This window comes from Paroedura picta, chromosome 2 (genome assembly GCF_049243985.1).
Source record: "Paroedura picta isolate Pp20150507F chromosome 2, Ppicta_v3.0, whole genome shotgun sequence".
Classification (NCBI taxonomy): Eukaryota; Metazoa; Chordata; class Lepidosauria; order Squamata; family Gekkonidae; genus Paroedura; species Paroedura picta.
In genome coordinates this window covers 60,281,649-60,294,667 of record NC_135370.1, presented here as the reverse complement: position 1 = coordinate 60,294,667, position 13,019 = coordinate 60,281,649, and the positions used below count along the sequence as shown (strand labels likewise).

Here is a 13,019-nt window from a genome sequence, read left to right as displayed (position 1 = left end):
ACACAGAGATATTTTACCTGCATAGACAAAGAAAAATAATGCTCACATCTTTTGTGTTTTTTCATCATATGCCAAAATTTTGATAACTTCCCAGTTTCCTGAAGTCAGATGTCGTACACTCTTAGCCTACAAGAAAACCAGACAATATGTTATTTACATTATTGTCTCCATGTGATTAGTTATTGTAGCATTTTTTAAAAATCATTCTAAAAGACAGACATCTTCTCTGTGTATACATGGTTCTACATTCCCTACAGATGGATTGAAGGTGTCTGAATGCAACAGTCTGCTAAATCATATTGAATATTCCTATACTCTCTTCCATAAAAAGTGAAAAGTGGAATGATCTCAATGTGCCTTTAGTAACTACTGTATGTATCTGATTGCCAGTTAATTGTGCTAGAGCAGTTGCAGAAGCAGTAGTTTTCATTTTCTCTTTATTGCAATGAGTAAAATCCATACAGGCTTCCACAAAAGCACAGTTACCTCCATCCTCCCACGTCTCTCCTTTAAAACTCAGGGGGCTGAATTGTTGTCTCTGTTGTGGGGCAGTTCTAACTAGACCTACCCAGCTCCTCCTTTATGTTCCTGTTTCTCCCTTCTCTGTACCTCCTCAGTCTTTCCCAGCCAGCTTGCCTTCCTATTCAGTGGCATGTATTTTTAAAAAAATAACATATTTGTTGTATTTACAACCCAACAGCAGTAACAGCAGCATTTTTTACCAACTGAAGTTTCCAAAGAGTTTACAAGGGCAGCCCCATACAACTTATTACAAAAAATCTGTCCTTCAAGTGGCAAGGTCAGTATGGTCAAATCTGTAGCCATTTCCCCAGCTTTCTTTTCAAATAACAGAATTTTCATACTTTTTACTGAGTCAGAGAAGTGGATCATCACACCATCAATTTATATGGCTGCCAACATTATCCAATTAGCTTTCCAATAGATCCTTAATCTACAGGTGCAGAAATCTATAACATAGTATAGATGTGTACATAACTGAATTATACTTATTGCCACAGGCAGGGGGGATTCAATTCCCCTTCCTTTCAATCAGCCATCTACCAGTCTCCAGCACCACTAATTCCTCTAGCCTGGTTCAAACAATAGCGGTTCAGTCTCCTGCTTCTCTACAATCAGAGATGGGTTGAGGAGAGAGAACCTCACTTGCCTGCCCTCTCTCAGATTAGTTTATCTTACATGATTAACATGAGATGAAAATGAGGAAGATAAAACCCCGTATAACATTCTGAGATCCTTGGTTTACAGATAGAATAAAAATGCATTCTATGAATAGATATAGTGGAATAACATAAGAAGCCTCTTAGTCTTTAAAAAGAAAACCAAAATCAGGCTTGGCACAGTATTCCCCCCACCCCCAATGTGTTTGGGAGGAGGGCACTCACATTGATTTATGGATCCAGAAGGATTCCTGAACGCTCTGTGGGACCTAATGCCACCCTGGCCACTCATTGGAGGATTGGTTCAGCGATTGGCATAGCCAAATTCTAGCCACCTTTGATGAGATTGCTCCCCAATATCCTCTCCAACCCCACCTTTAATGGGCCCCTTGGGATATAGAGAAGCTCGATAAAATGAAAGGGGAACTGAGATGACTGGAGCGAGTTTGGAGGAAGATTTGGAATGAAGCCTTGAGAACATCTTATAGGACACTTATGATGGTGGTGAAAATGGTAAAATGAGAGTTTTACGAAGCTTCCATTGCATCTGCAAGCTCATAAACAGCACAATTATTTAGGGTAGTTTTTTTCCTCACTGCCCTCAAGGAAGGGCATCAAAATGATAGACAATTGGATATCAGCAGTGAGGCATTTGTAGGCTAACTTGCTCCACCATGACCTTCCCCAACCATAGATACAGTAAAGGAACTAGAGGGTCCTTGATCACCTTTGGAGGGAATATTTGATGGCTTCATGTGGTCATGCTTAAGTGGCTAGGTTGGTAGCCTCAGTTATGCCAGCCACCTGCCCACTAGACCCCTGCCCCATGTGGCTTCATAAAATGAGCAATGAGAGGGTAGGAGGCCCACCCCAGGAAATCATTAACCTCTCTCTTTCAATAGGAGAATTACTGGAAGGGCTGAAGGAGACAGTGGTCTGCCCTTTACTGAAAAAAAAAATTGGCTCTGTGAGACCTAGCCAGCTACCACCCCATCTTCTGGTTGAAAAGGCCATTACTGACCAATTGGTACTAGATCCTTTCCAGTCCGGCTTTCAGCCTGGCTGTGAGGTGGAAATGGTGTTGATTGCCCTGATGGATGACTTCCAGAGACACTGGATTGAAAAGGGTTGGCACTGCTCATTTTACCAGATCTCATGGCAGTATTCAACAGTCAGTCACGAGCTTTTAGTTCACCACCTTGCCTATGCCAGAATATGGGGGACAACCTTTCAATGGCTAATCTCTTTTCTCTTGAGTTGCAGACTCAGGGAAGACATAGTTGTACCGAGTACTCCTCCACTGTAGGATGCCACAAGGTGTGATTATCTCCTCAACCTTATTAAATGCCTTTATGCACCCTCTTGCCTAGCTGGTCTAGAGCTTGGCTGCTATCAATATGCAGATGACACCCACCTCTACCTTCTGATGGCTAGCCACCCAGATGCACCCCTAAACTCTGCCAGATGTCTGGAAGCAGTGATGTCTCAAGCAGAGTCCCCTGAAACAACTCTTCAGAGATGGGTATCCTATGGCTGGGTAGGAAATAACTGAATGATGAAGACAGATGTATGTACGGATAGAAAGATGAGAGAGAGAGAGAGAGAGAGAGAGAGAGGGAGTGCACTCTGGTGAACTGTAATTAATAGAGAAGACCTGGGAAACCTGGGGTTCAAATCCTCATCCAGCTATGAAATTCATTAGGAAACCCTCAGCCATTGGGAAACCCTCAACCCTCTCTCTGTTCCCATCTCCACCATTCTCACTTTCTGCATCCTCTAAGCCGTGTTTTGAAAGCCACATGGGCAATGGAAATCTCAGGAGACCTGAACTCCCCCTTGAAGAAAAGATTGGAAAAAATTGCCCATATTGATGTGAAGGCTGAAATTTTCTCCCCTACATCCATCTGACACCCTCCCTCCACACTGGTGAACTGTAATGGTTATAGTAGTCCATGAGGCTCAGCCTTCCGTTCCCTTAGCTGGCTTTATAAGAACCAACTCTTCTTCTTATCTCTCCACAGTGTGTAGGGGATACTGGCCCTGGCAAAATAAGCAGCACTTCCTCATGCATAACTGCATAGCAAGGCTGCCCAACTGGATAGGGGGAGAATGTATGTTCATGGTTTTGTGGCATGCCAGTTCCTACTTCTATCTCCCTTGTCCATATTGCTGCCCCTCTGCCAAACAGTGAGTCAAAATTCTTCATCTTGCTCTGCCTAGCTGCTAGCCTGCCTGCACTGGTGGCAAAAGAGGGATAAGCTGTGATTCTTTCTTCCCCAATATCTTGCAGTTTTGCACATTTGTGGCAAGATAGGTGGTAGAGGAGCACTATCTGTGTTTGCATAAACAACAGTCTTGTCTTTTTAAAAGGATTTATGCTCCGCACCTTTAAAAACTGTTTTCAGATTTTTCTGTTGGGAGGACCCCAACAACAAAAAAATCTCTTGCAAATAGATCTGCAGTTGGGGCCATATCACACAAACACATACACAAAACTGAATTTTTGACAGGACAGAGGTAATGCTGGGAAGGCTTAGGTCCCAAAGGACATGGTGTTGACTCCTCTTGATGGGATCCAACTGACCCATCTTGCTGACCCATTGAAGAGCCTAGGGGTGGTATTAGATCCTGTTTAATTTCTGAAGATGCAAGTTAATGCATATGCGAAAAAGGCATTCTATTATTTCTACTTAACTCTACCTTGACTTTGCTGACATGGACACATGGATCCATACCATGGTTACTTCAAGGCTAGACCACTGTAATACATTCTGCATGGATCTACTCTTTAAAACAGCTTGGACATTATAGTTGGTACAGAATAATGCAGCCTAGCTACTATCGGGTATCAAGCAGAATCTGCCTATCACACTCTTCCTTCAGATGGTCCAGTGGTCATTGATCAGGTAAAGGTAAAGGTAAAGGTATCCCCTGTGCAAGCACCGAGTCATGTCTGACCCTTGGGGTGACGCCCTCTAGCGTTTTCATGGCAGACTCAATACGGGGTGGTTTGCCAGTGCCTTCCCCAGTCATGACCGTTTACCCCCCAGCAAGCTGGGTACTCATTTTACCGACCTCGGAAGGATGGAAGGCTGAGTCAACCTTGAGCCGGCTGCTGGGATTGAACTCCCAACCTAATGGGCAAAGCTTTCAGGCGGCTGCCTTACCACTCTGCGCCACAAGAGGCTCATATCATTGATCAGGTACAGGGCTTAATTCATGGTGCTAGCTATCACCTACAAAGCTCATAAAGGTATTGGACCCATATATCTGCAGAATTGCCCTTCCTGGTATTGTCTACTTCAACAGCTTGATAACTATATTTTAAAAATTGTTTAGGATATTTACATGCTGCCTTTCAACTTTAAGAAAAATGCTCAAACAGATGATTATTTGAACAAAGCTGATAAACAACAGAGTTCATTTTACTGTAGAATGAAATGTCAGGAAAATAATAACAGTTTTCAAAATATTTTTTGGAATATTAGCCAGACCATTTCAGACTCTTTCTCTCTCTTTGAATACATGTCAAAATATCTTTAAATTAGCTTTAAAACTGAACATAAAGCAAATAAAAGTTTGGACACTTAAAGTATACTGATCACATAAGAGAAAAAAGAAAGGAACTTTTAGCAGTAGAATCTGGTAATCACATGAAGCTTGAAATCTGATGCTGTGACATTCTGTGGTATTTCATTGAACGCTTCTCTAATCACCCAAAGAGCAGTCAAAAATGCCACCAAGAATTTATTTCTTTGAAAGGCAATTCAAACTTGCAGCAAAATTATAACATTCCTCAAAGATAGTTTCAGGTGAATATCTGACAAAAGGAGCTTTGCTTCTAAAAAGTTGACACCCTGGAAATCTTGTTGGTCTTGACTACTGGATTCAAATTTTACTCAACAGAAAACTTCAGCAGCAATCCTACACTCAAGAAAGTCCCAATGAATTCAAAGAGACTTACAATGCAATTCTAAACAGGGTTAAACCCTTCAAAGTTCACTTACAATGAATTAACTCTTCTTAGGACTACACTGTTAACGTTAGTTTAATGATGCTTACAATTGGGCACTTTTAAACAATGAGAAGATTTGTCAGTTCATGATTCTCACCCTGAAAATCTTCAAAACAATTGCATTGACTGGTTTCTTTGCAAGCATACTATCATGCAGCATCATAGTAATCATTAATAATCTAGTTCCCAGATGATGGAGATTTTTGGCTGTCCAATGGCACTTTGATGGGCAATTTGACGACTTTTATGGAACACCCAATCAGAAGAGTGCTGGAGAAGCTATTGTGCTGTGAGCTGCTCTTTGCAGTAGGCTGTTGTTGCACTGCCTCCCCATGGGGAGGGTAGTTTGTCATTTTATGAGGGTAGGGATAGGAATATATTTTTAGCTTCCTTCAAGTTGACTGGGAAGGGGTCCATTTCTCCATGCTCCAAGGTCCTGGAAAATGTTGATATTCTTTAAATAGGCCTGGTCTTTTACTTGGTTAAGCCATAACTAGTTTTGGCAGGAAGCATGTGAGTTGTCACAGTGTAGTCAAGAATAACTGATGTACCCTGAGCCATCTAAGAATAGGGGGTTCTTCCCATGCTAGTCCATCATCACTCAAGTGGCCTTGTAGGTGAGGTAGGCTTGGTGGTTGTGCAGCATCAACTGAGCCCTTAGTTACTGGAGTAGCACACATGGGATGAAGCTTAATTACTTGTCCGCCCTGTTTTACATGCAAATCAGAATAAACAAAGCCAAACAAATGTATGATAATTTGGAACCTGGGTGGGCATGTCCAAAACACTGCTGGACATGGTAGGCTACTTATTGGAACCAACTTGCATTAATTGTTTAACTGATATGGCTAAGCCATTAATATACTAGTTAATCTGCATACTAGTGTGTCTTTATCTGTGGTACTGGTACAATGAACAAGCTTTCTTGATGAATGAAATCCTCACAACAAACCTACTGCAACTACATTTCTTTACTTCAGAGCACAGAACTATTTCTCATTCCTAAGCTGCTACTATATATGTATATAGTAATATGTATCCGAATTTGGGCCCTGGTCCAGATGGACCATGCTAGCCAAATCTCAATTCTGGAAGAAAAGCAGGGTTGGCTTTTGGATGGGAAACCAATACTTGGATGAGAAACCACCAAGGAAGTCCAGGGTTGCTGTGAAGAGGCATGCAATAGCAAATTACTGCAGTTTTTCTCTCCCCTTGGAAACCCTACAGCATTGCCATACGTTGGCTGCAATTTGATGGCACTTCCCACCATCTTCAGAATTTGGAGTTTTACATGATTACCAATGCTTTTCATAACAATACAATAATGATATAATACTAATACATGAAAGTTAAATATTCTCAAATAGAAATACTCATTTTTGAACTTCACCCTGCAATAGCTATCCTACATCAGTTCACCAAATGTTGGATCCAGACTTCCATGAACAAAGGGAATTTCACAACTTTCACATGTCCCTCTTCCTCCTGAATCTCTATTCACATCCCTAAAAAGCAGTGCTAGGGTTAAGGTACCTTTCAGACCTATATGCCATGTGTCAAAGGGCAACTGCAGTGGGGGAAAGTGGGACAAAATCAACCTTTGCACAATTTATGGAATTTGCTCTCCTCTTACAGTAAAAGAACTTAATTTCCCCTCTTTGCATTTTCTTGCTGCAGTCTAATGAATCTCATGGCATATTACTCAGGAGGGTCCCACTTTCTTAGAAAGAGTTTATTTATGGAGAAGAGATGGGAAAGATAAATTCTGCAATCTCCTTCAGTTCCTATGGACAAGCTACAATTGCACTCATTATTGTAAACTTGGGGGGGGGGGACTTACCTGAACATTAAACATAGCAATATGATGGAATTCCCCACGGCCACCTTGCTTAACAGGAACTGTCATAAAGAATTCACTGCCATTTTTGGAGAAAACTGGCTCCTCATTCTACAAAAATGGAACAGAAAATCACACTGAATGTTTCTGTTAACCTGGTTTGCATATGCTGGCATTGCTACGACTGAGCAAATTGAACAATATTTTTGGGGCGGAATGGTAAAATTATTATTATTAAATAAATACATCCATGACAGAATCCTTCTCTGTAAAACTCTCCCCAAGCAGATGCAATACTAAACATTATTAAAACTCCCTGTAATCTTTTCTCCAAGGTCAGGGGGAGATCCTTTGAGTGGTAAACCCTGATATGTGGAGTTCTGCATGCAGCCAATCTCCCCCCAATGTTGTTATACAGTGCCTAGCCCAGCTGATCCAAAGTTTCAGTTTCAGGCTGGAGAGTCATAAATATGCAAATTGCATCTAGCTATATCTGTTGATGGACAGCCATCCATCTCATCCCCTAAGGGTATTTGGCCAGATGCTTGAAGGTCTTGGTGGAGTGGTTCAAGTGGAATCCGCTAAAGTTAAATCTGGCTAAGATGGAGGTCACCTAGCTGGGTCGGCATGCCCCAGGTGAGAAGTGCGGCTACCGGCTCTTGATGGGATCAATTAACAACTTCAGTTGCCATGAGGAATCTGGGGTTGTCTTGGATGCTTTCTTGTCTATGGAGACCCAGGATACCAATGTCACCCCCCCCCCCCATGGAGACCCAGGACACCAATGTCACCCCCGATGCTTTCTACCATTTCTAACAAGCATGATAATTAGCATCTCATCTGTCTGTGTCTGACCTAGCCATGCAATGGTCACTTGCTCTATTCAGGGCTGCCTTTGAAGTTGGTCCAGAAACTGCAACTGGTCCAGAATTCAGCAGCATAGGTCCTCACAGGGACCCAATGAAGAGCACATAACTGACCTATGCTCTCCCAACTGCACTGCCTTCAGACTAAAGATTGGATCAAGTTGAAGGTTTTAGTTCTGACTAAATGATCTTGGACCATTGTGGACCAATATATTCCCCAAAGAACACTTAGATTTCTATCAATCAAAATCAGCTCACAATCCCTGATCACAAAGAAATCAAACTGGCCTCAACCAGGGTCAGAGCCTTTTCAGCTCTGGATAAGGGTTGGTGGAACACTTCACCCAAAGTAATTTGGGCCCTTCAGAACCATAAACCTTTCTGCAGGGCCTGTAAAACACAGTTGTTCCACTGGGCCTATGATTGAGACCTTGGGGAACATCTGAATTTCTGCTGACCTGCCTACCTATCTACCCACCCAAATACATCAAACAAATTATATTGTACTGTATTGATATGTCATACAATATCTAGCCTCTTTAGATAGGTTGCCATTCGCCCTGATGTTTACTTCATGGGAGGCATTATGCTGCGCTACCACCTGGTTTGGGGCTTGGGGCTGATTTTTCCCATGACCGCATGGGGATCCTTTGGCCCACTTCACCCCCTATCTTGCCCCAGATTTGGGGTCCACAAGAGGCATCCGATGGACCAGAAGTCAGGTCTTCCAGCTGGGTTTTTTTTCTGCTTTGGCTTGTCAAACAATGTCATATGGTACAAACTCCCAATCACCTTCCAGAACCATCTGAGCACCCCTGCTCCACAGTGTGAAAACACCTTTTAAACTTTAAAAACTTTTTAAAAAGCCCAATGCTGCTTTGTAGCAGTAGGAGGCACAGCTGGAAGTTCCCTGGCTACACTGCCACCAGACCACAGAAGGGGCATGCGGGGAACAGCTACTGGGCCCCTTTTTCAGCACCACCTTATGGCACTTTTCTATAGTAATTTGGATTCTCCTTAAAATCAGCTCCTGAAGCATAGTGAATTCCTCAGCATAATGCAATGACACCTTAATTTTTTTTTTTTAATGCTTCCCTTGGCTCTGCAGTATGGCTCCAGTTTCCCTGTGGCTCTGAGGCACTTCTCTGTCTTGCCGACCTGGGCAAAGGTGGGGAAGGTTGGAAGAAGCCTGGGCAGGCTGTCAGCAGCAGCAGATGTGGGAGGACCCAGGGGAGTAGGCAAGCTGAGTTGCAGCTTCAGGTGCATTGGGAAAAAAGGGCGAATGAGGTTATGGCAGGAGGAGAATGGAAGTGGCACTCGGGAGTGATGGGGTGGTTGCAAGGCCACCCCAAGTTTTCCTGTGGCCCAGCCACTGATGGATCCCAGGGCAAAAAAAGGAACACAGATTTAGCTGCATTTCCTTATTGTAGGGCATTTCCTTACTGAAGGCCTGAGCCACAGCTGTCCTGGGACTGCCCCGGACTGTACCTATTTCTGTAAAGGAGAGGGAATTAGCTCCATGAACAAACAGGCAGTGAGGCCAGCCAAATCCCTTGTGCAAAAGTGGTCCCTGAGCCTGCAGGGAATGGTGGGTTACATAATCAAATGGCAAATAAATAAATAAATAAATAAAGTATTGAAGCTTACTTTAAGTATTTTAAACGCAGTTTCTAATATTTTAATTTTTCATTAAGATTAGAAAGCCCCAATACAGTGCATATTGAAGTCAATCCCAGTCTTGACTATTCTGCATTGCTTGTATTTTGCTGGAAGCTCTGCAACCAGAGCTTCTTATATCATGCCCAAGACCTTTTAACATCTGCTTTGATTTTAGTTCAGTTTTATAGAGAATGTTTGTTTGTACTAAATTGCCAATTACAATGTAATTTTGTGCAACCTAACAATAGCTACGACTATATTATATTATACTATCATTGTTTTTAATATATCAAACTCTAGCTGCTTATATACATAATAATGACTGCAATGTAACAGCTGGTGACTGTGAATTACCAGTTCTTCCACAAAATTAATTCTGGGTTTTCTTGTATTAGGAGCCTATTTTGCCCTGCCATAGTTGACCAATACAGTCTGGAAAAGTATCACTTAATAGCAAAAGACTGGCTCCAATGAACCATGAGATTTTCTTGCCTTTTCATTCTGCTAGCAGCCCTGTTTGTGAACTTCAAAAAGATGATTTCCCTCCTTCCATCCCCCTGGCAGCCTCTCCCCATGAAAGATGAGGTTTAGTTGTATGGTGGTCACTGCCACTGAACTGCACCAAATCATGTGGTGGCTACTGCTCAGCTGGGCCTAGTTACATGGTCTCTGCCAGGCCAGGTTGCCCTTCACAGTGACCATCACAGCCAGGCTGGACACAGTTGCATGATGGCTACCAATCACAGGATTCTTAATGTTAAAAAATGTTCTTTCAATTGTTTTGAGAAGTTTTAACCTACACACTGCAGATTTTTTGCATACCTTGGACTTCCTTCATGTTTGTAAAGAAATCCTCTTTATCTGCCCCAGCTCTATTTTGTGGATCTATGGATCACAACTTTATGGTTCTGTTTAGAATTATATATATGATGATGATGTATGAGAGTATTACTAAGATGTTAAGTCTACTTTATCTTTCAATAGATGAAAAAATTAAGCAAATCAATTATTCCCTCTGCCCCTCAGAATGTGGTGATTCTACTAGATGCAGAATATTGTGGAATCTTACGTATTAACAAATGTATTGTTGCATAATACTTCATAGACAATAGTTGACATTCCTAGATACAATTTTACCTACCATCAATATCTATCATAGTTGTTTTCAGTATTTCATCACCGGATAGCACTCTTTTTGGCTTGCTGCATTGAGAATGAAGCCATTTGGTGGAGCTTTATTATTTATCACTGTATATGTGAAAACCTCATATACACTTGCATTAAAAGCTATTTGGATCAGATAGTTGCATACATATTGAATACATGTTCTTTTCCAGAATACCTCTCTAAAATTCTGACTTTAGTTTGGATGCTCTTATAACTCCAGTGGAGCATCAAGTTTTGTGATGTTTCAGTTTTCTAACATTACTCCAATGTATTAACAACAGAACACTTCCTATTTTTAGATTTATATTGAATTCTTAAATAGATTAACTTATTTAAAGTTTCCTGTAAGTATATAAAGTTCTGATACTTTCTGCTAAGAAAAAACGATCAACAGATCAAAGTACCTGTTTTGAAAGCCATATTTCAGAAGTAAAGTCGTATTTCTAAAAAAGAAAAAAAAATCCAGTTATGAAATGCATACAAATGTAGTGCTTACCTAAAATCACCCCATTCCATTTTTTCCCTCTGTTACTGAACACAAACAAAAAACAGATTACCTACTGAAACTCTTAGCACACAGGCCACATAACGTCTTTTACCAGCTATCGTATCATTCAGAACTTAGCTTCAAAAGCAGTTTCGTCTTGTGCTACCATTCAATGCAATCTGGCAAATAGCCAGAAATAGACTATTGAGATCCCTTTAAAATGCAACAATAGTTGCAAACTTAGCTTTTAATTACTAGTTTTTTTATGTCAGCACAGTGAAAACAAACAAATACAGGAAAATATATCCTTAATTACAGAATCATCAATTTTGAAAAACAGTGTATTCCCACACCTACCTAATTAAAATGTACTGAATTATTAGTGCAATCTGTGGCATGGCAGAAAGCTACTCTTCTGTTCATGGAAAAAGATACTAGAAGGTGCTTAAGAAAAATGGATCGTAAATATGCAGTGTAACAAACCAGCAGCACCTCACATTGTTATTGCCAATCTCACAAAAGGAGTGAATCCTGGTAGGGCTTTTGCACTGACCCCTACCACAATTTCCATGTCTGAGGTTATCACTCAAAGCTTTTCTTTATATTGCATATCTCAATACACAGTGTCATCTTCACTAAAGATTGTACTGAAACCCCAGTTTAGGTGACATCCCTGAACACTGCCCTACTACATGGGCAATTGATATGGGAGGTTGCTAATTTACTCTTAACCAGGTTATTTTAAAGGGAACAGTTTATTATGAAGAAAAAAAGTATAGTATATTCAAACATATATTATTAGAAAAATCTGCTTTAACAACATGAACAAACAAATCGATTCAGAGTTAGCATATATGCTTCATACGCATTTCTCTTTCAACTAGACAAACAGTATAATCGTTTTTGAGGGGAGGGATGCATAGAAAGCCAACCAGCTGCTATATCAGCATATTCCAGTGAATACATATATGCCTGAGACTCCCAGATTGTGACTCCCAAATAGCCATCCCAGATTGTTACTCCAATGGACCTTCAGCTGCCCATCCCCCTTACTTCCCCACTCCCTGATATTCCCTAACCCCATCCCAAACACTCACACTGTACCAGTCTGCAGTTACTCCCCTGCCTGGGATGTGGGCACAGTCCTGGGACCCTTCAGGTGCACTGAGGTCTCTGGCTGGGTACACCTCCCCATGGCCATGACAATGTAGGTGTGTTCCTTCCTTAGGCATAACCTGTTAACCAATCTGTTCACATGCTGCAGAGCAGCTGACATCTGGAACTATCCATGGTTTGAAGTCCACGGGCTAGCCACCACTTAAGCAGGACCACAACAGCTGTTATGCAGGTCAATTATTGTTATGTAGATTTTGCTAACTTGTGAACATTCAGGAGTGTTGTGTGTAAATGTTAAGGTATTTTTTTCCTGTGTACTGCGTCTGTATAACATCTATTTGATTCTGTATACATTCATGCATTTTGTACATACTTTGTGTACGCTCAGTGTGTATTGTCATTTATCATATGTTAAAATAATTTTAAACAACATATTCATCCTTGTTTTTATTTGTGTTGCTACAAATCCCCCTGAAGAAGTATAGGAAAATTATGTTGGGGTGATATATTGGAATAAGACTATTCTTTTCCCCATTGCAGCATTTATTTTATTCTTAGGCCTACAACAGCTGCCAGGAGGGTGGTAGTGGTAGTGCCCTCAGACCTAAATAGCAAGGTTTCTTCTGCTTGATGAGTGGTCATGAGCATTCTACAGAGGATTCATGTTAGCATTTTGTCACTGTTTAACAGATGG

The 13,019-nt window shown here is 41.3% G+C and overlaps 1 protein-coding gene across 5 annotated transcripts in view; it reads right to left on the bottom strand.

Moving 5' to 3' along the window:
* Positions 1–13,019, bottom strand: part of DPP10 (dipeptidyl peptidase like 10) — a 950,123-nt gene that overhangs the window by 43,279 nt on the left and 893,825 nt on the right. For all 5 annotated transcript variants that reach the window (XM_077320279.1, XM_077320280.1, XM_077320278.1 and 2 more), the window contains 3 exons: positions 11,127–11,165; positions 7,034–7,141; positions 47–126 (listed from right to left, as the gene is read on the bottom strand). In XM_077320279.1, coding sequence (XP_077176394.1) covers positions 47–126; positions 7,034–7,141; positions 11,127–11,165 — 227 coding nt within the window. The remainder of the gene's footprint in view (positions 1–46; positions 127–7,033; positions 7,142–11,126; positions 11,166–13,019) is intronic.